The sequence below is a fragment of the Mrakia frigida genome (assembly GCF_051309035.1).
Source record: "Mrakia frigida strain ATCC 22029 unplaced genomic scaffold BDY24scaffold_4, whole genome shotgun sequence".
NCBI classification, from domain to species: domain Eukaryota; kingdom Fungi; phylum Basidiomycota; class Tremellomycetes; order Cystofilobasidiales; family Mrakiaceae; genus Mrakia; species Mrakia frigida.
In genome coordinates, this window is record NW_027481277.1 from 484,791 (window position 1) to 506,657 (window position 21,867).

Genomic DNA, 21,867 nt, shown 5'->3' on the forward strand with positions numbered 1-21,867 from the left:
AGCGAAAAGAGAGAGCTCAACGATGACGTGACGTGGGGAGAGCAAGAAGGAAGGAGGGAGAGGGAGGGCTCGAGCTCGCAACTTCAATCCCCCCCATCCCTCCTTCCTGCTTCAACTTTCAAGTTGTGTGCCTTGAAAGACGAGTAAGCTGACCTTGGACTCTATTTGTTAAAACCCAGACGTAAAAAGAAGGAAAAGGAGGTCAGGGAAGGGTGGTCCTACCATGTTCGTTTCAGTTTCGCTTCCCGCTCGTCTCCGAGTTTCTTTTCCTTTCACAAGCTCACCTTCAATTCTGGGCACGCCACAGCTTGCGAGGTATCCACTGCTGGTAAGTCTCCTACACCTCCTTTATCACTTGCTTGCCGACCAAAGGGCGTCAAAGGGCTGAACCGTCGTTGTTTGTTTGACCTTCTCGTTCTCCGCTCCTTCAGCTCATCCTCCTCGCGATCATCTTTGGAGAGTTCTCGTTCTACGTCGCTACGAGGCAGGTTGTGAACGTGTTGGAGTTCTTACTAGCTTGTGAGTCAATCTTCTCTCCTCTCATATGCTTTTCTCAAGCTGACTTTCCACGCTGTCGCTTTTACAGGGACGGGACATAAGTTCGTCTCGATCTCTCGTTCAGCCCAACAAGCCTCCCTCTCTCTGACCTTTTTGCCTTTTCGTTTCGGTTGTGCAGACGCGTCCTTCGAGCCAAGCTGAGAAATGCTAAAACGTACGAGGACTGGAAGGAAGCCGCGATTGAGATGGACGAGTTCCTCGGGTTCGATCTTTGGAAGACGGTGAGCTCGACCTTTCCCTTCCCTCCTTCTCCCTCCTTCCCTCTGGCCGCCCTTGCAGCTTAGATTACTGATTTACATCCCCTTCGCACAGGTGGACGAGGACTCTCATTACGATTGGTCCCTGTAGGTCCCTCCTCTCGTTTCGTCTCGTAGCAGCTCCGAAGCTGCTCCGTCGAAGAGAAGGACGCGTCGATCTCACTCCCCACTCCCCACCCACCTCCCCTCTACCCTTTCCCCCTACTTCTTCTTCTTGCTCTTTTCTTTGTTTCTATCCTCAGAGTCCGCAAAGTCCGCCGATCCCTCGCCTCTCTTCGTGCAGCAGGAGACGTCCGAGGAGTGATTGGAGTTCTCGACGTGTGTTTGCGACCGAGTTTCGCTGGAGTCGAGGGAGTGAGGCTATATTCCGAGACCTTTTATGGAACGAAGGATCTCGTGGAAGGTGAGTTTGAGCTTTGAACTAGGATCTCGCAGGGTGAGAGAGGACGGAGAGGAAGGAGAGCTGACCTCGACCTCCGTTCGTTTCTCTGTTTATTTCTGTCGATCAGGCTACATCGACGAAGTTTCCCTCGCCCTTCAGTTCGTCCGTGAGAGCCCGGAGGCTACCTTGGAAGAGAAGAAGAAGTTCTTCAAGAGTGCCAACAAGGTCCGTTCGAAACCCACGGCAGCTAGCTCGACGCGTCGGACCGAACTGACTCTTTTTCTTCGGTCGACCCCTCTCAGAACTTTGGTTCTTCCGCCCTCTGTCTCAGTGGTGGAGCGTCCTTCGGATATTACCACACCGGAGTCGTTCTCGCTTTCTTGAACGCTGGACTGCTGCCGAGAGTAGTGACGGGAACGAGTGCCGGGGCTTTGATCGCTGCGTGAGTCGAATCTACCCTCTTTCGACGCAAGATGAGACGCTAACACTCGCTTGGTTACTATAGTCTCATCACGACTCGAACGGACGACGAGCTGAGGGAGCTCCTCGTTCCTGAGCTTGCTGATCGGATCACCGCGTGCGAGGAACCGTGAGTCCTGATTCTCCTTAGCTTCTTCGAGCGCAACGAATGGCTGACGAGCTTCGCGCGTCTCTCCCAGTCTTCAAATCTGGCTCAAACGATTCTGGAAGACTGGAGCTCGATTCGATACCATCCTCTGGGCTCGAAAGGTCCGTTTTCGACCTTCCCGTCGCGTCGCTTTCCGCTGACGTTTCTTTTTGACGTTCCTCAGGCAACCTTCTTCACCCACGGCTCTCTCACCTTCCGAGAAGCCTACGAACGAACTGGAAGAGTCCTCAATGTCTCGGTCATTCCTCACGATCGTCACTCGCCTACGAAACTTTTGAATGTGAGTTCGGAGCCTCTTCTACTCTCCTCGAACGAGGCTAACTCTTTCTGATTTTCATTTTACGCTCAGTACCTCACTGCTCCTGACTGCTTGATCTGGACCGCTATCATCGCCTCAGCAGCCGTCCCTGGGATCCTTAATCCCGTCGTCCTCATGAACAAGACCAAGTCGGGCGACATCGTGCCTTGGAACTGGGGGACGAGGTTTAAGGATGGTAGTCTGAGGTTCGTTCTCTTATTCTTCGTCTCGCATTTCCTCTTCTTTCTCGTATCCTCACGCCTTTGCCTCCTTCGTTCGTCGGTCGCCACAGAGTCGACATCCCTCTCCAATCCCTCCATCTCCTCTTCAACGTCAACCACTCGATCGTCTCCCAAGTCAACCCTCACGTCCACCTCTTCTTCTTCGCTCCCAAAGGAAGTGCAGGTCGACCCGTGGCTCACCGCAAGGGCAAAGGGTGGCGTGGAGGGTTCCTTCTCTCCGCGATGGAGCAGTACCTGAAACTGGAGTTGACGAAGAACTTCAAGGTGATCAGGGACCTCGAGCTGATGCCTACGATGCTGGGACAAGGTACGTTGCGATTATATATCTGCCGTAGGTTACAACGGAAAGGAGAGCGAGCTGACGTCTCTCTTCTGCGAACAGACTGGTCGTCGGTCTTCCTTCAACGGTTCGATGGATCCGTCACGATCTGGCCGAGGACGAGAGTCCAGGATTGGTTCAGGCTGCTTACGGATCCGGACAGGAAGGAGTTGAAGAGGATGCTGAGGGTGGGAGAAGTTGCTACGTTCCCAAAGGTTAGTCTCGACCTCTTCGCCTACTTCTTCCGTTTCTCCTTGACCGAGCTCGACCTGACTCGCTCTCCTCCTTCCCTTTTCCCTTCTTAGCTTCACATGATCTCGAATCGTGATCGAATCGAGCGAGAGGTAAGCTCTTGCGTGATTTTACTCGAGGGAAAGAGAGAAAAGAAGGCGAGGCTGATCATCTCTCTCCTTTTTTCGACGCGTCCAGGTCCTCAAAGGTCGACAAGAAGTCCGAGCTGCCCTCTCTCGAGAACGAACCTCAACCGATACCCCTGCTTCTCAACCCAACGGTCCTCCCGATACCTCCAACCAGCCTCCACGACCCTCCCTTCCCATCGAAAGCGACGCAGAGCTCGGATTCCGACGCGACTCGGCGAAATTCATCTCGGACAAGAAGGCAGGTCTCCACGGACACCACAGCGGTCGGAAACATGGCTTCACCGACGCTGCCGTCGGCTTGGGATCGAGTGGACCTAGCTCGGGAGAGAGGGAGAGGAGGTCGAAGGTCGGAGGATCAGGAGGTCGCTCGACGAACGGTTCAGGAAGCGGGAACGGATTGAGGAAACGAAACGGAAAACAAGCAGACTCGAACTCTATCCCTCATCCTCACCACCACCCTCTTCACCACACCGCCGAGAGCACGGATACGAGCGATCAGGAACACAGTCAGGATCAATCGTCGTCCAACGAAGCAGCAGCAGCAGCCAAAGCAGCCAACGCCAACGGTCGTCGGTCCTTTTCCCCGATTCAGTCATTCTCGACTCTCGGATCATCCTTCAATCGAATCCGAACTCAATCCTTTCCGACGTTCCAAATCCCCTGGACCTCGTCGTCCCCGTCCACGTCGCCTCGCATAGGAGGAGGATCCTCCCTCGCTGGACCTTCGTCGGCGTCCATTCGCAGCTCCAAGTCAAGGAGCGGAAGGAGCATGCAGAGGAGGAAATCTGGCTCCAGCTCGAGTAGCGAGGACGAGGATGAACTGAGGGAGTGGGGGAGGAACAAGTCAAGAGGAGGGAGTACCTACAGCGGTGGCGGTAGAAGGAGTAGTAGTAGTGAAGGCGGCGGAGGAGATCGAACGGCCGAGAGCGAGGAGAGGTTTGCGAGGGGCCTGGGGGGAGGAGGGACGTCGCAGATGATTGCCGATTTGGAGGAGGACGGAGGAGACTTGTCGCCGATCGAGAACGAGGAGGAGGAGCTCGGGAGGAATGCAGAGGTTGGGGAAAAGGAGGCCGAGGGGGAAGAGAGGCTGGGTCAGGATGAGTGAAGGGAGGAGAGGAGGTAGCTTTCGGGGGTTGGGACGCGACGGAACACGACGAAACGACCTTTTCTTTCTCTGTTTGTTTGATGGTTTCTGTTTTTCTTTGCTTTTCTATATATTTACTCTGATCGGAATCGTTCTTGCTTTTTGAAGGGTCGGAGGCGAGCGGGTCTTGTTCGTCTCATCTCTCTTTCTCGACGCGTCGTCGAATCGACGAAGCCGGGCTCTATCCTTCGCAGAGTTTGGTCGCACCGACAAAGGAAGGGTTTAACACAAAGAGAAACCCCTATCGAATCAGAGGCAATAGCAGCGGAGACAGCATGGGTCATGATCGTGAAAGAAGACAAGGAAAAGATAAAGGAGGACGAATCGTGAAGCGATACAAAATCAGGCGAGCGAGGCGGAACGAAGCAGTAGACTATCGCATGGCCTTCCCAATCTCCGACTCCCATCCCTTAGCCCTCTCGAATCCGTTCTCCGAGTTCTGGTAATCGGAGCTGAAGAAAGCGGAACAAGAGTCAGCTTCTCTCTCCCTCTTCGGCGACGCGAAAGGGATCGTTCTCCCAAGGCACCCATCCCCGTTTTGGCCAGCAAAAATGAGGTACTCACAAAGCCTGAATGACATCCTCCCTCGAAGTAAGAACGAAAGGACCGTGCTGAACGACCGCCTGAGAAAGAGGCTCTCCGGCGATGAGGACGAAGCGCGTCTCTCCATCAGAAGCAGAAGTGAGCTGGACTCCCTCCTCGGAGGACTTGGAGGAGAGAACGACGGTGGTGGAGGGAGGGTAGGCTTGTTTCGAGTCACCGACGAGGAGGGAGCCGGTGAGGGTGTAGACCTGGAGGAGAAGGAAGTCAGTAAGTCAGGTAAGCGACGAGGTAGAATCGAGAAAAGAGAACCGAGTCGACTCACGAAGGCAGTCCATCCTTTGGGAAGAGGCTGGAAAGCGGTAGCACCGTTCTTCTTGAGCTTGAAGTCGTAGTAGTAAGCTCCCTGAGGAAGAGGAAGATCGAAGTCAGGATCGGTTCGACGAGACGAGACTTGAACGAGACAGTGGAAACGACGTACACCTCTCGATCGAACCTTGCCCTGAAGATAGTGAGTAGATAGTGAAAGGAGCATCAGTACTCGGTTTGATTCGACGAGCGTCGAAACGGGACGAGGGAAGGAATGAAAAGGAGAGACGAACGGTGACACCATGGGACTCGCCGGAGATGACTCGGATCTCGATGTCCTCAGAAGGGTAAGCGGTCGAGATCTTGAGAGTGGAGAGTGAGGTGAAAGTGAAAGTGAAAGAGGGAAAAGGACGTCAGTTGATGGTCGTAAAGCGTGGAGACGCGTCGAGTCCAGAGGAAAAACGAGCATACTGACCTCGGTCGACTTCAACTCCTGGTACAAAGGTTCACTCATCTTCTCAGCTTTAGGAAGATCGATCCACAGTTGAAGTCCAGTAGGATTGGGTCCTCCAGGAGTGTGAACGGGCATCTGAGAGGAAAGAAGGAACGAAAGAAGAGAAGGGAGAAAAGTCAGCAAGGCTCCTCAGCTCGATCTGCCCGCGATATCGAAGATGCTCACCTCAGCGTGCATGATTCCCTTGCCAGCGATCATCCTATCGAAGAGGTCAGCTTCGAAGTGGAGAGCTCAAAAGATCCGAAAGGACTGACCATTGAACGTCGCCTGGACCGATAAGACCACGGTGGCCCGCAAAGTCTTCGTGTTGAAACTGACCGTCGAGCATGTAGGTAACGGTAGACTGGCCTCGATGAGGATGCTGGGAGGGGAGGGGAGGGGGGAGATCGTCAGCTTGGTCGAGCTCACCGTCTTCCTTTCTCTCTCTCCTTCACTGAAGATAACATAGTACTCACATCAGGGAACCCAGCTCCTGGAGCAACGTTGAACTCGTCCCTGGCAACCAGAAAGGAAACCACAGTCAGCTCTGCGAGAACGAACAGCTTGAGGAGGAGCTCGGCGAAATCCATCGAGCTCGTCACCTCCTCCCTCTCCTCCCTTCCTCCGTTACCACTCTCTTACTCACAGCATCAAGAAGGGAGAAAGGTTCCTCAGTTGTTGCGTTCCGATGGACCTCTTTACGATCGCTCCTACTCCTTCGGATTGAGCGATAGCGAGAACGGACTTGACGACAGTGCGGGAGGAAGACATTGGCGAGGATGGGAGGGAGGGAGGGAGTTGATTGGGTTGTTTTCTTGAGCTTGTTGTGGTTGAGAGTTGAGTCGAAGCCTCGAGCTTTATAGTCTGAATTCTAGAAAGCTGACTGATTTCGTTGTTGATGGTTGATGGGAAGGATGAGAGCTACCCAAATCGAGCTGACTTTCAAGCTCACACGATTTAGTCAGCGAGACTAGGGTTGCGTGGGACAGAAGAGCTCGAACGAGCTCAATTTCTCTGCAAACCACCATGGTCGCTTCTAGGGACTCATCAAAAAAACCTCAACAGTCAGCAGGCTGTCCTCGATCGGCAGCAGTCGTCGTTCTTGAGCTCAAGAACATCTGTCGAAGGAGCTTCCGTCCGTTCTCAGGCCCAAATGAGCTTGAGGTTGAACCAGCTTCCAACCTTCCTCTTCTGCCCTTCTTTAGGGCAAGGACATGTGCTTGGTGAGTACTCGATTGATCTCCGCATATCGGTTAAGTGTCATCCGAGATCTGACTCAGAAAATCTGCTTCTGAAAACAAGATCTGCAGGCGGCTCTCGATCTCACATCCGACCTCCCGCTCTGAGTCCCTCCCTTCGCCCCGTTATTCCTCTTCACTTCAAACCTACTCGGAACGCCTCTTCGGAGACCGTAATTGCTCCCTTGCTAGGGGTTTCCTGGTCACCACGCAGTCTTCACATCCCTTCCAAGCTCAAAAATAAAATCAGGATTCCGACCGACCCTCCTCGCGTCTCTCAGGAACAACCTCTTCGCCCTCCTCCTCCTCCCTCCCCGCAGAGCCCGATTGATTCGATCGACAGCGTACCTCGCACTTTCACGGACAACCTTCGTGGTCGTGGGCCCTCTCTTCTCCCTTCGCCCTTCAAACCTTCAATCAACACCCAACCCGCCTTCCCTCCGAGTTTCGCCTCACTCGTCGAGGCCTTCTCTTCTCCCTCCCGTCCTCCCCTTTCCTCCTCACGACTTCGAATCCGCAGTCCCTCTACCGACCTTCCCACTCCTACCCATCCCTCAAGATGTCGACCGCTCTCCTCCCCTCCGCCGGCGTCCACACCTCCAACTCGACCAGCGCGACGGCCTCTCTTCCCTCCCCTCCAGCCAACTTCCTCGTCCAGTTCAAAAGGAGAGCTTCAACAGCTTCCATCCACTCGCTTTCGTCGTTCTTGAAGGAACCGTTCGTGTTGGTGTCGGCGGTGGCGGGGAGCTGGGCAAGAGGAAACTACTTTGGAGGTAGAAGTCGGAAGAGGTTGAGAGAACAGCAGGTGAGCCCTCAATTCCACTTTTTGAAGTCTGTAGACGAGTGATGAGCTCTTTCAGTAAAACTGACTTCTTGACTTTGGATTCATCGACCTTGCCTTCGAGCAGGAGCCTTCCACACCTCTTCCCTCCCCTCCCGCCACCGTCGACCTCCCGTCTATCCCCTCTTCCTCCCCCGCCTTCCAGTCCCTCGTCCTCCTCGCTTCCAAAGCATCTTCCTCTTCCAACAGAGGCATCAAATCTCTCCCTCCAAAACCCCAACAGCTCGTCGCCAGCCTCGACTTCGCCGTTCAAGCTCAAGGCGCGCGTCCTCCCTCCCTCCTCCCTCCTCCTTCGACATCCTCCCTCCCCGTCCACCAGAACGACGTCCTTCCCTCTCCAACACTACCTTCACCCATCCTCATCCCCCTCCAACCTACAAACGCTCAAAAAGGTTTCGATCCCACATCCGAGTACGTCTTCGAGTGGGATTCGGTCCCCGGACGAGCTCAGCGTCAAGCGCTCGGATTCTATCTCGCCATCGATCGACAGCAGTCGCCCATCTTCGAAAGGAAAGATTACGACGCCATGGAAGGACCTGGATCCATCCGAGCTCTGACGATTCTCAACAAACACCTCAGAACCCTCCTCGAACTCTTCGTCCCTCCTCCTCGCTCCACCGCCAACTCCTTCACTCCTCAGCCTTCCCTCTTCTCGACTCTCGCCCTCCTCGCAATGCCTGCATCTGGAGCTCGATGGGGAGAGGTTGCTCGAGAAGTGCTCCTCTCGTTGGACATGCTCAGTCGAATCAAGGAGGGAGAGAGGATGGAGAAGTTGGTCAAGTCGTACCTGCGCTGGGCGAAGGAAGTTGTAGGTGAGAGGCTCAGGGAAGAGTGGACGTTGCTGGACAAGGAAAGGGTTCTTCCGGCAAGAGCAGAGATCTCTCTAGATCAGTGGAGATCCACCAAGGTTTGTACTTCCTTTTTCTTCCTCAACGCGTAGTCGTCGTAGAACTCTGGAGCTGACCTCCTGTTTTACTCCATTCTTTCTGTTTCGCTTGTCTAGGTTACCGACATACTCATCCAGATCGGCAGCATCATCGACAACGAGGCATCGTCCTCGCTCGACATCCTCGTCTTTCGAGGTTCATTCGACTCCTTCTTTCTGCAGGACCACGTCGTTGAGCTGAGCTCTTATGACCAGTGTGCCGCCATGGCGGTCAAGGAGCTCGTTGGAAGTGGTCACACTGCGTCGGAAGTTGCAACGAAGCTCTACAGGATGGCTCGTCAGATCCAAGCTGCGAGACGAGTGAGTGCTGTTCTTTCTTTGACGCGTCGCTGTTCCAGATCCTCGGCTCTCGTTTTCGTTCCTGACCTGTTACCTTTCCCCACTTTCCGTCCAGAACTCCGACTCTACCATTGACTCCCCTCTTCCCAACCCCAAACGGCTCGCTCAAATCCTCGCACCTCTCCTCGCCAAACCCGCGTCCCCCTCGTCCTCGTCCTCTCCCGTCGTCCTTCTTTCCACCCAACGCAAGGTCCAACCCACCGCCTCCATTTCTTTCTGTACTGTCTCCTCCGTCGACGACGCCAACTCTACCTCCTTCCTCATCCCTCCACCCTCTCACCTCCTCAGGATACTCAAACCGGCTCGACGCCCCTCTGCCTCAGTCTTCCTACCATCACTTCCACCTCCTTCTCCCTCTTCGGCCAACGCCCAGCCCAAAATACGAGGGTCAGCCACTCAGTTCGTCAAGAGATTCAACTCCCAGAAGCAGAGGAGGTCGTCTCAACTCGCCGTCTTCAACGCACCTCAGGATCAAGTGGCTTCTTCCCTTCCTGTCGTCCCGGACGCGGATCTTCTTCAGTCAGAGATCGAGAGGCTCTCCGGAGGGTTCAAGATTGAGGCTGGACCCTCTTCGCTTATCTCGAGGGAGGAGGAGGGAAGGGAAGTCGCGTCGCAGTCGAAGAAGGAGGGAGACCTCGTCGCTTCGTCGGTGAGGTCGAAGTCAAAGGGACCTACACGAGGTAGAAGCATGGTCGCTGGTGGTAGCAAGAAGAGGGGGAGGTAATCGAGGAGGTGCTGAAGGGCGGCCAGTCGGTGTCGTCGTCGTGTGTTGTGTTTCGTTTCTTTCTTCGTCTCTCTTTCTCGGACTTTCTACTTTACTATCCCCAGTAGTCGTCACTTCTCGGTCTTCCTCTCTCATAACATTGTTACCTTAACGCACTGCTGTATTATCTGCCATCCCTTTCGTACTCTTCCCGTTTGCTTGACTCGCATTGGATTGCTTGACGTCGCACATGCACTCTTCTTCGTCGCTCCTCAACCCACCCATCCCCATCCATTTTGCATTGCATGTACTTCTTCGTCATTCTCGTTTCTCGGGATCGAGAGTAGCAGAGTGTATACAACAGAATCATGAATGCGAAGGGAGAGTCGTTAAGAGGGTCGTAAAACGAGAAAGAGTGCAGAAAACGAAAACGCGTCGAAACCCTCTCCTCACTCCGTATCACTCCCAGACTTCTCCTCGACCACCATCTTAGATTTCCCCTTCCCCTTCGACGACGAAGCGATAGCCGGAGAGGAAGACGGGCGACTCTTGGCTGTGGAAGGATAGGTCGAACGAGGGGAAGAGAGAGGGTCAGTCGGCGCGTCGATCTCGAACGAAATCACGGAGAGACAGGAACTGAAACCGACCTTTCTTCGCAGCAGGTTTCGTAGATTTTCCCTCAGACGAAGAAGAGGACTCTTCTCCGAACGTCCCTCGTTTCTTGGCCGCTGCTCGACCGGTCTTCTTTCTGCACGACGCCACGAACGGAAGAAGAAGAAGGAAAGAGATCAGCCAGCGGCTGCCGAACTGTAGAAAAAGAAGATGGGACTTACTTGGGCGGTGGCAAAGGCTTAATGAACGAGGATCCAGACTTCTTGACCTCCTTCCTGTTCGAGGCGGTGAGGGAGGGCGAGTCGTCCGTCGATTCGTCGGACGAGTTGTTGTTGCCCGACGGTTCTTCTCGGAGGAGTTTTCGACGGGGTGAACTGAAGAGAAGGGAAGGAGACGACGAAAGGGCTGGTTAGATGCAAGCGGATGAAGGAGGGAAGAGAGGGGAAGGGTGCAGATGGAACAAACATCTTCGACGGCGAGAGCTTCGAACCAGACGCGACGGGGGACGACTTCGGGTTCTGCTGAAAGCCGGATTTCGATCGGGCCGAGCTTGTTGGAGGAGGAAGCATCTGGGACGAGCTTGGGTTTCGTTTGGAGGGAGTGGGTGGTTTCGAGGGGGATTTGGGGAGGGTTGAGCTGGGTTGAGCTTGGGAGCCTGGTAGAACGAGGAAAGGCGAGGGATCCAGGTCAGGTCGATTCCCATCGCTTGAGTTTGACTCCAAAGAAACTCAAACTTGCCTTGAAGCGTCTTCTGACTGAACTCCTCCTCCATAGCGGCGTCCTCGTCCTCCTCAGGCTCCGTCTCGCTTCCCGAAGGGTCAACCTTCTTCGGAGACGGTTGAGGTGGATCTGGAGCGTCGGATGAATCGCTGCTAGGGTCGTCATCGAAGACTGGTCGTTCAGGTCGGTTGCTGCGAGGAACGTGAAAGAGACAGCAGTCAGTTCGAGCAACGAAGCGAGATATCGAGGAGGGAAACATCACTGACGCCTTGACGTTTGCATTTGCGGTGCTGAATCCCACTCGACTTTGAAAGACGGGTATGGACGCTGGGTTTCAGATAATCGAGCAGAGAGAAGTCTCAGCGTGAATGTAGGGACGGGGGGGGAAGAGAAAAGATGGAGAGACCGACCCTTCGAATCCTCCGGCTCTCTCTGAGCTTCCAACGCCTCGAGCTGAGCTTTGGTGTTCCGGTGAGCCTTTCGCTCTCTGTCCAAGGCAGCCTGAAGATCTTCGATTATCGGCGAGGCATCAGGAAGAGCGTTCAGGGCAACCTCTGGTTCGAGAAAGAGAAAAACGCGTCGGGTCAGCACTTTCGAAACGGAGCGACAGGAAGAAGAAAGAACCAACCTGGGCTATGTGTAGCATCTCGAGGAGGGGGTCCAATGCGATGAGAGGCGTTGAAGGCGATAGACTGGGAAGCAACAAGCAGAACGTGAAGTCAGTCGAGTGAAAGAGGGAAGAGGACGCGACGAGAGATCACAACACGAACATCTCTCAGGAAGTCGAATCCTTGTTGACCGACGACATCAGATGGTATGGAAGACAACGGTACGAGGAATGGCGAGTAGGTTTTGTCCGGATTAGTTATGCTGAGCTACGGAAGAGGAAGAAGGGAAGGGGGTGAGTGGGCGGGAGGAGGGACGACAGAAGAGCAGCGAACGGACCTTGAAGGAGTCCTCGAACCCAGTTTTGAAGCCTTCGAGGTGGAGATGACCAGAGCAGATGTGATTCGAAATCCTTCGAGTGCTGAGAGTGGAAGGAAGGGAGAATCGTCAGCTTTGAAGTCGACGGGGAGGAGGAGGGCAGCTGAGGAACTCACAACGCGCTTCCAGTGAGATCCGGGACGAGAGCTGCCTACGACAGCCGAGGGAGGTAGGTCTGAGACGTCAGTATTCCTTCAATATAGCCTAAGAGTGTACTAACCATTTGTTTCAACCCCTTCTCTCCCTTCCAACCTCCCTCCCAGCCCTTCCACCTCGCCGTCCCTCCCTCGTCCTTTCCCCACTCGTACAGCTGGACGGTCCATCCTAGAGGATTGGCTTGAGATCTGAAGATGAAAGTATGGGATGCAGGCTTCTTTGAGATGGTAGTATGGTGTAAGAGCTGGACGAGCTCGTGGAAAGAAGATGGATCCTGAAGAGAGGGAGGGAGGGAGGGAGGGAGGGATCAGCGTGGAGCGAGCGTTGACGCTCCTTTGAGCGCACTGGCGTGAGGCAGGAGTGTAAACGCACAATCGGAGGTGACATGGTGGATAGATGAAACTACGCCTTGATGGTTGAGTTGTCGCTGATCGATGCTGGCGGTTGAAAGAAGGATCGAAAAGAAGGAGGAGCTCGAAGCAGTTGAGCTTCGTTCCTTTGCCTCCCTCCCTCCCTCGCAACCAACGCCCAGCTTCGATTTCTACCCAAAAGGACTTGGTTACATATTTAGCACTCCTCCCAGAGTCTCTCTCGTACGGCTAGCTCGGAATCGGAAGTTTTTCTCGCGCCTTCGGCCTCTCAGCGTCAACATCTCTGTTTGGGACGAGGTGAGCTTCGACTTTCCTTCCCTTCGTCACCGTTTCCGCCCAGATCTGACCCTCTACCTCCCTTTCTCGTCCCAAGAGGCTCATCGAATCTACCATGGTCACTTCTTCATCCCCCCTACCATCAAAATCGTCATCTCGGAATCTCCTCCTCGCCTCTTTGAGCTCTCCGTTCCTTCTCTCCCTCCTCGTTCGACTTCCTCTCGCTCTCCTTCAACGAACGCCCTTCCAACCGGACGAGACCTACCAATCTCTCGAACCTGCTCATCGGATAGTGTTCGGTTACGGTCATCTTACCTGGGAGTGGCAGCTAAACGAGGCTGTAGAGGGAGTCTGGTGGGGATGGATGGCGGAGGGAAGGCTGAGAGGGTCAGCGTGGGTTGGGCTTTGGGCGGTAGTTTACTGGGTCGTCAAGACGCTGAGGATTGAGAGTTGGGCACTGGTGCGTAGCTTCTACCATCATAGACTCCTGGGTGAGCTCTGATGCGTTTCGATCCTTTTTTGAGCGCAGACCATCGCTCCAAAGATCGTGATGGCATTAATCGCATCTCTGTGTGACTCTTCGACCTACCACCTCGCCCGTCGTATATTCGGATCTTCAGTAGCTCCCACAGCAGTGAGTGTAGTCTTTCAACTCTCTACCCTACAAGTTTTGAGCTCTCTCTGACGTCGTTTCGACCTCTTTTCCTCGCAGCTCCTCCTCAGCCTCACCTCCCTCTTCCACGCTCACGCCCTCACTCGAGCGTTCACCAACAGCTTCGAAACCTCCCTCACCATCTTCGCACTCACTTGGTGGCCCTTACCATCTGATACCGTCGTTAGCTCTACCGCTCGCTCAACCTCGACGTGGTCAGAACGGTTCGTCTCATCGCTGGACTTTCTCGTTCCCACACGCGTTCTGATTCGTCTTCCTTCACCTCGGAGAACAGATCCTCAACACGCATCGCTCTCCTCATAGCAGCCATCACCTTCACCATACGACCCACCAACCTCGTTCTTTGGATCTTCCTCGGAGCTCATCTCGTTTACTCTCGCTGGACTTCAAGTCGAAGAGTCGAAGCTCGTCAAGTCGTTTTCGACGCGTTCTGGATCGGGTGAGCCTTCTCTCCCTTCCCTCCTTTCCTTTTCTCAAACCGCTCTCATCGAACTGATCTATCTTTGTTTTAACTTCCCATGCTTAGCCTCCTAACCCTCCTCCCCTCAACCCTCCTCGACACGCTCCTCTTCCCACCTCCTCCGAACTCGACCCTCCCGTTCACCTTCCCTCTCCTCCCCTTCCTGACTTACAACCTCCTCCTCCCCACGTCCCTCTTCTACGGATCCAACCCCTGGCACTACTACCTCCTCCAAGCCCTCCCGATCCTCCTTCTACCCTCGCTGCCGCTCGCTCTGCCCGCATTCGTTGACGCGGCGAGAGGGAAGCTGGGACGGGATGCGAGAGTGCTCGCTGAAGTGATTGCGTGGGGAGTGGGAGTCTACTCGTTAATTGCGCATAAGGAGTGGAGGTTCTGTCACCCGATCATACCGGTTTGGAACGTCTTGACGGCGGGATGGCTGATGAAGGGAGGCAAGGAGGAATGGACCGCGGGAGGAGGAGGAGACGGCGAGAAGAAAAGGAAGAGAGTGCGGTTGCCGAGGAAGAGCTGGACGCTGCTCCTGATCTTCGTTCCTTTGGGACCTGTGATCTACCTCTCGAGGTTCCACGGAGTCGCTCAGCATGGGGTGATCGATTGGTTGAGGGAAGCTGGGGAGGAGGTGCAGAGCGTGGGAGTCTTGATGCCTTGTCATTCGACGCCGTGGCAGAGTCATCTCCACAGGGAGGACTTGGACGAGAAGAGTTGGTTTCTAACTTGTGATCCTCCAAAGAGGCGAGTGTTCATCAATTTTCGATCATTCGATTCGAGGTCGCGCTTTTGTTCGACGCGTGGCTGACTTTCGTTTCTTATATCTTTCCTCCTTCCGTCACAGCGTCACCTCCTCCCCCTCCACCCCTCATCGAACACCCGAATCCATCTTCTACTCCTCTCCCTTACGCTACCTTCGACTTAACTTTCCTTCAACCTACTCTCCTCCCGACAAGTCCTTCGCTTCCCTCCAGAGGTTGGTGCCGACGCTTCGACGATGGCCGTCGCATCTCGTCCTTTTCGGAGCTCTTCTTGAAGGAACGGAGGGAAAGGAGGTGGAGAAGTTGCTGAGAGGAAGAGGGTACGAGGAAGTGTGGAGGGGGTGGAACGGGTTCGACGTGTTGCAGGACGACGAGAGAAGGAGAGGAGGAGTGAAGGTTTGGGGACACGTTGAGAGCAGTCGGGATCAGGAGCAGTAGTAGCATTCGATTGATTGTCACTTCGACCGTTAAATAGAGCTAGAGCAAGATAGAATGCTCATCTATCCCGAGTAGGACTCTAGCTGTCGAAGGTCGACCTCGAATCCCCCTCTTCGATGCTGTCGCTCCTTCAACACTCGTCGTCCCGTTCATATGCTGTCGAAAGAGATGAAAGAGAGAGGTCGAAGGTCAACCTCATATACTCTGAGCGGATGAAGGCGTTGAAGACGACAACTCACAGCTCCACTCGAACTGAGATCGACGCGTCAATGAAAGAAGAACGGACCAATGAGGGAGGAGCCTTCGAGCCACGAAGATAGAGGAGGATCGTAGCAGGGAGACATGTATCCAGTCGAGTCGAGGTGAAACCGTGGGTGAGAGTTGGTAGACGAACGGGCGAGATGAGGAATTACGCTGGCGTCGCTCTGGAGGAATTCCGACCGAGGAGGTCAGGATTGATACTTACAGATCAGAATGCATCAGCTACAGAACTCACTCTCGAACCATGAACTCCAACGACGCACGCGTGCATTTCACAGCCAGCCTTTCCCTCGCAACCGTCGCGTCCTCCTCCGATTCAACCCAGACCTCTACCCTTCCCAACCACACCAGCCGATCCATAATCTCGTCTTTGAGATCGATCTCTAGCATATCGACGAGCTGATCGAAGGCGAATCCAGCTGAGGGAAGATGAAACTCGAGGTCGACGAGTCTCGTCTGTCTTGAGGCCTGGTGGAGGAACTCGCTCTCTGGGAGACTCGGGAAACAGACGGTGTTGACGAGCTTGAAATGTTGTAGATTCGACCACTTGTACGCTGCTGAAAGGGTGGGCTTGCAGGCTTCTCCCCAGGTTTGGAAGGAAGGACCGGCGAAGTTGAAGCGAGAGGGATTGAAGGAGGAGAGGAAGAGGGAAAGTCCGACCCAGTTCTCGTTCGTGGGAACCGAGCCTCCGACGACGTTGACGGTCAAAGTTTCGACCTCGATGGGAGTGGGGGAGAGACCAAAGTCTGGTGGGAAGGGGAACGTTTTGAATTTGTCGGCGGGGATGTTGTAGGTGAAGGAGATGGTTTGGGAGAGGGAGAGGAAAGCGTCGAGGTGGTTGAGTCGAGTCTGTCGTTGAGGGAGGAGTCAGAGAGAGCCAAGAGCGTTATACGAGAGACTGAAAAGTACGTACAGATGATTTGAAGAAGGGCGTTAGAGCTCTCATTGCTGAGACTGATCCGACGGTGATGTCTCGGTAGAGTAGAGGTCCAGAGAGTTCGAGGAAGGCGAGGGAAGCGGAGGACGCCTTTGCGAGGGTAGCCTGGTCGCAGAACCGAAGGATGAGATGCTGGAGTTCGAGAGGAAGACAAGGAAAGGGAGCTAGATCCGATTCCACTTCGACCATCGAGAGGGATGCGAGACTGACGGTCTGAAAGGAGGTCGAAGTCAGCACGGACGAGGAGGGGACGAGAGAACGAACGGAAGGCTTATGTACCTCAGGAACCGTCTTGTGGCGAACAGACGAGCATGAACTACCCATGATACAGATATTCAAAGAGTAGATCCGTAGAGGAAAGGGCTAAGTTCTGTCTTGAAGAGCAGATTGTGGTTGGGCACGGGAAGGAGGGTAAGGGACGAAAGTTGAGCTCGACGGCCTCGGTCTCCCTTCCTCTAACGACCAGCTTCCTCGACGACCGTCTTTAGAACCGAAACACGTGCAACCCTTCTTGATCCCACCAATAGAAGCCACTCCATCCTAGGACTCCACTCAAGTCGAGATCTCTCCTCGTTCATTCGTCAAAGCTCGCCAGAATGGATCCTCCATCTTCCCTCCCCTCCTCCCCCTTCCCCATCCCCTCCGCCCTCGTCAAGGCTCCTTCTCTCAGTTCGGAATCACCACAACCGAATAAAACCTCTACTCGACTCCTCCCTCTCCTACCTACCGAACTCAAGCGAGAGATCCTTCGCTTTTGCGATCCCTCCACGCTCGCAAAGACCTCGCTCGTGAGCTTGGCCTTCCTTCAACTCTCCTCCCCGATCCTCTACCACGACATTGAACTCGTAGGCGCTCAGTCCGCCTTGAAGCTATTCTGTGATAGAGTGAGTGCTTTAGATCGTCCGAACATCAGCATGTGAGACCGAAGCTGATCGAGGCCTTCCTCTCTGTCTTCGTCGTCCAAAGGACCCTCTCCTTCACCAACCTCACCTCGAACCCTACCTCTCCCTTCATCAACTACAATCTTTCACCTTCATCAACGACAAGCCCAACTACCTCGACTACGGCTCCATCTTTCACAAAGCTCGTATCGCCTCTCCATCAGGCTCCATCTCCGTCGAGACGCTGTCCATCGGAGCCGCGTCCAACGACCGGTTCGACAATCGTCTGTGGAAGGAGCTCCTCCCGCTGCTCGATCCTCAATCAGCGGTGTGCCTCAGGAACTCCTCCGCTCAACTTGACGACCTACCGGAAGTCAACTTTGATCACGCAACATGGCCCTCCCTTCAAACTCTCACCCTTCAAACCTGCCTCTCATCGTCTCCCTACAACTTCGCCCCCTTCCTCTTGGGCCCCTTGGCCGAGGAGAATCGAGTAACTCTCTGTTTCAATATCTCGGAGGCTCGAGAATGGCCTTATCTCGAGGAAGACTTGCTCTTTGAGTTGAAGGGAGACGCCGGGACGACGCCGCTGCTCGACCTCCTCGGAGTGAAGGAAGTGGTGCTGCGAGTCTATTCGGCGGAGCAGAAGGAGAGGATGGAAAACGAGATACTCAGTGGAAAGAGTCTTGATGTGGTGAAAGGGTGGAAGTCGCGTCTGAGGTTCGAAGTCGTCGGCGAAGAGACCTCTACTTGGTACGTCTCCTCCCCCTCTTTTCTCCACTTCGTTTCGCTTACCTGAACGCGTTTTCTCCTCATCAGAACCTCTGCCATCTCAGCATCATCCAGTTCGTTCTCTCGTCCCGTCTCGATGCGTCTTTTCCGACGCTCTTTTGCCCTCCCCGTCCTCCGTCCCTGACGCGTTGATCCTTTCGTCTACCAGGATCCCACTATTCTCTCGTCAAGTAGCACTCACGTATCGCTCCTCTTCAAACACTCGAACCTCAATCACTCAGACCCCGCTTCGGCCCTCGATTCATCAGAGACATGGACGCGTCTGCACTTCTCTCTCTCTGTCTCTCGATTTGCCTTTTTCGTTTCTTACGCCCTCTACCCCCACACCCTCTATCTTAACCTACGATCTTTGGCTTCCATTTGATAATCGTACGATACGATTCGACCGGTGTTTCTCACAAGACTTTCCGATTCTTCCTCGTCCGCTCGACGCGTCTCTTCGTTCTTCCTCTCTTTCTGTCTCTCACACCCTCCTCAAGAAACAGATGGAAAACGAGATCTAATAACCAGAAAGCAGAAAGATAGCGAGCAAGCAAGCATATCGAAAGCGAGACAGTGCAAGGGAAGGGAAGAAGAACGCGAGATAGAGGGGGAGAGGGAGTACAACCGAGGTGCAAAAGAAACTACAACGAAACGACGGCAGGAGCAAGAGGAGAGAAAAAATTAAACGACTAGACAGACTAGTGATCCAGATCCTCCCACGCCCTTCCGACGGTCAGATGCAGGTCCTCGGTCTTGACCTGCTTTCCTCCAGAGAAGTATCCGGCGGCGATTTTGGCGTCGACTGCGAGGGAAAGACGAAGAAAGAGGGGGAGGACGGGAGTCAGTTTGAGAGTTCGAACGACGAGAGGATGGAGAGGAGAGAGAGAAAGGAGGGAGGAGGGGGGAAAGAGAGGGAGTTGCTACGCACTCTCGACCTGAGAATCAGGAGGGATAAGGTAGGCGGGGATGTCGTATCGCTTGATGATGGGGATTCCGGATCCAACGATGGCGTCGTACTTCATGTCGGACATGGAGATCATCTGAAGGAGGCGAAGGAAGCAACGAGTGAGGCGAAGGGTCAGTACGAAGAAGGGACAGAGAGAAAGGGAAGAAGAACGAGAGACTCACGTTGTCGATCTTGGTGATTCCGAGCCAGTGAAGAACGTCAGGCATGAGAGCTTGGAATCGCATGTCCTTGACTCCAGCCTAAAGAGGAAGAATGGAAGCGAAGAAGAAAAAAAGGTAGACGGTCAGTTCGAGGTTCGGAGTCTGAATGGAACAACAAACGAGACGGGTCGGAAACTCACAATCAACTCGGTCGACTTGAAGTACCTATCCGCCGAGTCTCCTCCTCGCTTTCGAGAGTTGTACACGAGGTCTATCGAATCACCAAAGCAAAAGAAGGGTCAGCGAGGTTCGAGCGAAAGAGAGCGAAGGAAGAGAACGAGAGACTCACACTTGGTCACCTCTCCCAAAGCCCTTCCCTCCTTCCTGAAGTACACAATCACTCCAACACCACCTCGCTGAGCACACCTCGCAGCCTCCTCGATTCCGTAGATGAGGTAAGGTCGGCAGGTACAGATGTCTGAACCGAAGACGTCGGATCCGTTGCACTCGTCGTGGACACTGAACGAAGACGAGGACGAACGAAGGAAAAAAAGAAGGGTCAGTTCGAGTTCGAACGAGGAGAAGGATTAGCAAGTAGGGTTGGAAGGTTTGGAGGAACTCACCGAACGGTGCACTCCTTGGTAGGATCGGACATGAAGGCAGGGTTTCCAAAGATGTAGACGGTCATTCCGCCGATGGGGGGGAGGAAGATCTCGAGATCTCGTCGAGTGAGAAGCTCAGGGTACATTCCTCCGGTCTCTGCAAGACAGGGAAAGAAAAGGAAGGAAAATTGCGATCGCGTCAGCATGAACGAAAGAAAGGCGAAGCTCGAAACAAAAAACGGAGAGAGGACGACGCGTCGTTCTGAAACGAGACTCACCCTCGAACAAACTCCTCCTCAACAGATCCTCAGAAATTCCAAACCTCTCCGCCATCAGAGGCAAGTTCCAGACAGGCTCGACAGCAGCCTTGGAGACGTTGACCTCCACTCCAGGATCGATCTCGGGGAAGGCAGGAAGGGGAGCTGAACGCTGAACGATCTTCCCGTCGATGGGGAGGTTTCCAGCTGCGAAGGCGGCGTCGAGCTCGGACATCTTGATGTGAGCTTTGGTGACGGAGATGGTAGGTCGAGCGTCGAGACCGGCGTCGATTTCCTGAGGACGAACGAACGAACGAAGTGAGTCAGCGGGAAGGACGCGACGCGACGAAGGAAAGAAAGAAGAGAGATAGTGAGTGTGCTCACCTTCTTGAAAGCAGTCTGGACGTAATGTCCCCAAGGATCCAGCGAGACGATCTTCTTGGGGTCGAACCACGAAGGCTGAGGAGGGAGGTCGAAGGGAGGGTGGGTGTTGGTGTAGTCGGGCTTGTGGTTGGGATCGAGGGTGTTGAGAGCGATGGCGAGAGCTTTGTAGATGGAGTAGGATCCGGAGTAGGCTCTGAGAACGACGAAAGAAGACCGACGAGTCAGCAAGCGGGAAAGGGAAGAACGAGAAAGAAGAAGTGAGAGAAGAAGAGAATTGAGACCCACCCGATGGCGTTCCTGACCTTGAGCGAATCAGGATGCCTGGAAGCGACAACGGGACCTCGAGAAGCAGCATCGGCAGCTCCCCACTTGAGAGGAACAGGCTTGATTCCGACTTGACCAGGGTAGGCTGATCAAAAACGAGAACGAACGCAAAACGAAAACAAAAGTCAGCTCGGGGCTCACTTCTCTCCAAAAAGCATCTCAACAACGTCCACTCACTCGTCAAAACAACCCTCTGAGGGTACATGTTCCCCACGGTCTGCTCTCCATCGGGAACCCTCGTGCTAGGCTTTCCGACGATGGCAGAGACGGGCGAGAGAGGAGTGGTGGCTCCGTTGACGTGCCCGTTGATGGGTTTGGGAGAACCGAGAGCGAGGAGGGAAGGAGACCCGAAGTCTGTAGGAGGAGTGGCGGGGAGGAGGACGGAAGGGGAGGTGGTGTTGGTGGCTGCAGAGAAGAGAAAGAAAAGAAAGGGAAGGGGACGGAGGGTGAGCTTCGATTTGTGTGGGGAAGTCCGGCAAAGCTCAATCATCCCCTCGCTTCCTTTCCCTTCCGAAGATGATATCTACAGAACGAGCGAGAAAGAAAGAAAGAAGATGGACTCACGATCGACGATGGAGTAATCCTGGTGTCCCTTGGAAAGCTCATCGACCTACAAAGTTCCCCAAAGAAAACAAAGGCGAAGGTCAGGTTGAGTCTTATCTCGTCCTCCTCCTTCCTCCCTCCTCGATTCTCGTCCCACTTTCCCTCGCCGATATAGACGAACGAGAAGCACCGACGACTCACCTTAGCCTGAAGAGCAGCGTTGCTAGTGCTCAACTTCTTCATCTCTGTCAAGATCTGAGCGAGAACGGAAGACTCGTCTCCGTTGGCGGAGGAGAGCAACTCCTCGGGCGTGAGAGCTCGCAACGCGAGAGGAGCAGGGAGGCCGTTCGTGGTTGCGGGAGTGGTCGTGTTGCAGGAGGGACACATCTAACAGAGGAAAGAAAGAGAAGGTAAGCAAAAAGTTGGGAGGAGGTGGTCGTTCGGGAGGAGGAGGAGAGCGAGAGAGCGGAGGAGGAGGACGAACGTTTCGAAAGGCTGTGACGAATGAGAAGGAGAGCGACGCAGTGAGTTGAGAGGTTGGCAGAGAGGAGGGGAGAGAGAGAGAGGGAGAAGCAGAAGAGGTGAAACTGACAGATGGGAGGTGGAAGAGGAACGACTAGAGATGGAACCCAGCCCGACCTTTAAAGGGCGAGGGAAGCGGCGGGGACGGATGAGTTGAAGAGCTCGTCCGTCGCCCTGCCTCCTGTGCTTTTCGCCCTT

At 54.3% G+C, this 21,867-nt stretch overlaps 8 protein-coding genes across 8 annotated transcripts; 4 read left to right on the top strand and 4 right to left on the bottom strand.

The window, feature by feature from the left end:
* Positions 1-223: 223 nt before the first annotated feature.
* BDY24DRAFT_368481 (patatin-like phospholipase domain-containing protein) lies at positions 224-4,169 on the top strand (the record flags this gene model as incomplete). The annotated part of the gene is made up of 16 exons (XM_076638024.1): positions 224-328; positions 432-519; positions 587-599; positions 677-779; positions 871-902; positions 1,058-1,218; positions 1,325-1,422; positions 1,500-1,639; positions 1,703-1,786; positions 1,857-1,926; positions 1,989-2,105; positions 2,175-2,329; positions 2,416-2,672; positions 2,748-2,899; positions 2,990-3,028; positions 3,114-4,169. The coding sequence occupies 16 exons, from the start codon at positions 224-226 to the stop codon at positions 4,167-4,169; spliced, it is 2,670 nt and encodes an 889-aa protein (XP_076499908.1).
* A 298-nt stretch (positions 4,170-4,467) lies between these two features.
* Positions 4,468-6,464, bottom strand: BDY24DRAFT_378139 (pirin family protein). The gene is made up of 10 exons (XM_076638877.1): positions 6,197-6,464; positions 6,027-6,066; positions 5,826-5,932; positions 5,737-5,770; positions 5,533-5,646; positions 5,351-5,419; positions 5,230-5,250; positions 5,074-5,154; positions 4,773-4,999; positions 4,468-4,660 (listed from the first exon to the last, which is right to left on the bottom strand). Exons 1-10 carry the CDS (start codon positions 6,319-6,321, stop codon positions 4,582-4,584), a joined length of 897 nt encoding a protein of 298 aa, XP_076499909.1. The 5' UTR covers positions 6,322-6,464; the 3' UTR covers positions 4,468-4,581.
* A 1,838-nt stretch (positions 6,465-8,302) lies between these two features.
* BDY24DRAFT_368482 (uncharacterized protein) lies at positions 8,303-8,940 on the top strand (the record flags this gene model as incomplete). The annotated part of the gene is made up of 3 exons (XM_076638025.1): positions 8,303-8,536; positions 8,633-8,875; positions 8,914-8,940. The coding sequence occupies 3 exons, from the start codon at positions 8,303-8,305 to the stop codon at positions 8,938-8,940; spliced, it is 504 nt and encodes a 167-aa protein (XP_076499910.1).
* A 1,062-nt stretch (positions 8,941-10,002) lies between these two features.
* BDY24DRAFT_378144 (uncharacterized protein) lies at positions 10,003-12,207 on the bottom strand. The gene is made up of 12 exons (XM_076638878.1): positions 12,154-12,207; positions 12,050-12,084; positions 11,895-11,976; positions 11,720-11,824; positions 11,578-11,641; positions 11,360-11,503; positions 11,216-11,276; positions 10,968-11,140; positions 10,695-10,884; positions 10,451-10,603; positions 10,265-10,365; positions 10,003-10,170 (listed from the first exon to the last, which is right to left on the bottom strand). The coding sequence occupies exons 1-12, from the start codon at positions 12,154-12,156 to the stop codon at positions 10,067-10,069; spliced, it is 1,215 nt and encodes a 404-aa protein (XP_076499911.1). The 5' UTR covers positions 12,157-12,207; the 3' UTR covers positions 10,003-10,066.
* A 396-nt stretch (positions 12,208-12,603) lies between these two features.
* GPI10 (putative glycosylphosphatidylinositol-alpha 1,2 mannosyltransferase) lies at positions 12,604-15,121 on the top strand. The gene is made up of 7 exons (XM_076637832.1): positions 12,604-12,757; positions 12,834-13,196; positions 13,266-13,370; positions 13,449-13,612; positions 13,684-13,848; positions 13,936-14,628; positions 14,723-15,121. Exons 2-7 carry the CDS (start codon positions 12,852-12,854, stop codon positions 15,075-15,077), a joined length of 1,827 nt encoding a protein of 608 aa, XP_076499912.1. The 5' UTR covers positions 12,604-12,757; positions 12,834-12,851; the 3' UTR covers positions 15,078-15,121.
* Positions 15,122-15,363: 242 nt separating this feature from the next.
* Positions 15,364-16,665, bottom strand: BDY24DRAFT_203059 (uncharacterized protein). Its single transcript, XM_076636472.1, has 3 exons — positions 16,555-16,665; positions 16,252-16,488; positions 15,364-16,187 (listed from the first exon to the last, which is right to left on the bottom strand). Exons 1-3 carry the CDS (start codon positions 16,597-16,599, stop codon positions 15,570-15,572), a joined length of 900 nt encoding a protein of 299 aa, XP_076499913.1. The 5' UTR covers positions 16,600-16,665; the 3' UTR covers positions 15,364-15,569.
* Positions 16,666-16,740: 75 nt separating this feature from the next.
* On the top strand, positions 16,741-18,303 carry BDY24DRAFT_438579 (uncharacterized protein). The gene is made up of 4 exons (XM_076644374.1): positions 16,741-17,159; positions 17,242-17,909; positions 17,976-18,001; positions 18,097-18,303. Coding segments are annotated over exons 1-3 (957 nt in total). The 5' UTR covers positions 16,741-16,871; the 3' UTR covers positions 17,977-18,001; positions 18,097-18,303.
* Positions 18,304-18,430: 127 nt separating this feature from the next.
* On the bottom strand, positions 18,431-21,762 carry BDY24DRAFT_378151 (GTP cyclohydrolase N terminal-domain-containing protein). The gene is made up of 12 exons (XM_076638879.1): positions 21,349-21,762; positions 21,169-21,214; positions 20,782-21,009; positions 20,566-20,689; positions 20,281-20,473; positions 19,918-20,191; positions 19,661-19,796; positions 19,387-19,556; positions 19,238-19,308; positions 19,059-19,136; positions 18,859-18,970; positions 18,431-18,732 (listed from the first exon to the last, which is right to left on the bottom strand). The coding sequence occupies exons 1-12, from the start codon at positions 21,532-21,534 to the stop codon at positions 18,629-18,631; spliced, it is 1,722 nt and encodes a 573-aa protein (XP_076499915.1). The 5' UTR covers positions 21,535-21,762; the 3' UTR covers positions 18,431-18,628.
* Positions 21,763-21,867: the final 105 nt, after the last annotated feature.

Coding starts and splice junctions, on each gene's coding strand:
- BDY24DRAFT_378139 (XM_076638877.1), bottom strand. CDS start 6,321: ATGTCTTCCTCCCGCACTGTCGTCAAGTCCGTTCTCGCTATCGCTCAA. Junction 5,420..5,532: donor AGGAGTTGAAGTCGACCGAG/GTCAGTATGCTC, acceptor TCCACTCTCAAG/ATCTCGACCGCTTACCCTTC. Junction 5,155..5,229: donor GCAAGGTTCGATCGAGAGGT/GTACGTCGTTTC, acceptor CCTCTTCCTCAG/GGAGCTTACTACTACGACTT.
- BDY24DRAFT_378144 (XM_076638878.1), bottom strand. Junction 11,642..11,719: donor GATTCGACTTCCTGAGAGAT/GTTCGTGTTGTG, acceptor GTTGCTTCCCAG/TCTATCGCCTTCAACGCCTC. Junction 11,277..11,359: donor AGAGCCGGAGGATTCGAAGG/GTCGGTCTCTCC, acceptor TCTGAAACCCAG/CGTCCATACCCGTCTTTCAA.
- GPI10 (XM_076637832.1), top strand. CDS start 12,852: ATGGTCACTTCTTCATCCCCCCTACCATCAAAATCGTCATCTCGGAAT. Junction 13,197..13,265: donor GGATTGAGAGTTGGGCACTG/GTGCGTAGCTTC, acceptor TTTTGAGCGCAG/ACCATCGCTCCAAAGATCGT. Junction 13,613..13,683: donor ACCTCGACGTGGTCAGAACG/GTTCGTCTCATC, acceptor CTCGGAGAACAG/ATCCTCAACACGCATCGCTC.
- BDY24DRAFT_203059 (XM_076636472.1), bottom strand. CDS start 16,599: ATGGGTAGTTCATGCTCGTCTGTTCGCCACAAGACGGTTCCTGAG. Junction 16,489..16,554: donor GCCACAAGACGGTTCCTGAG/GTACATAAGCCT, acceptor ACCTCCTTTCAG/ACCGTCAGTCTCGCATCCCT. Junction 16,188..16,251: donor CGCCCTTCTTCAAATCATCT/GTACGTACTTTT, acceptor CCTCAACGACAG/ACTCGACTCAACCACCTCGA.
- BDY24DRAFT_438579 (XM_076644374.1), top strand. CDS start 16,872: ATGGATCCTCCATCTTCCCTCCCCTCCTCCCCCTTCCCCATCCCCTCC. Junction 17,160..17,241: donor TGAAGCTATTCTGTGATAGA/GTGAGTGCTTTA, acceptor CGTCGTCCAAAG/GACCCTCTCCTTCACCAACC.
- BDY24DRAFT_378151 (XM_076638879.1), bottom strand. CDS start 21,534: ATGTGTCCCTCCTGCAACACGACCACTCCCGCAACCACGAACGGCCTC. Junction 19,557..19,660: donor ACCAAGGAGTGCACCGTTCG/GTGAGTTCCTCC, acceptor GTCTTCGTTCAG/TGTCCACGACGAGTGCAACG. Junction 18,971..19,058: donor GAATCACCAAGATCGACAAC/GTGAGTCTCTCG, acceptor CGCCTCCTTCAG/ATGATCTCCATGTCCGACAT.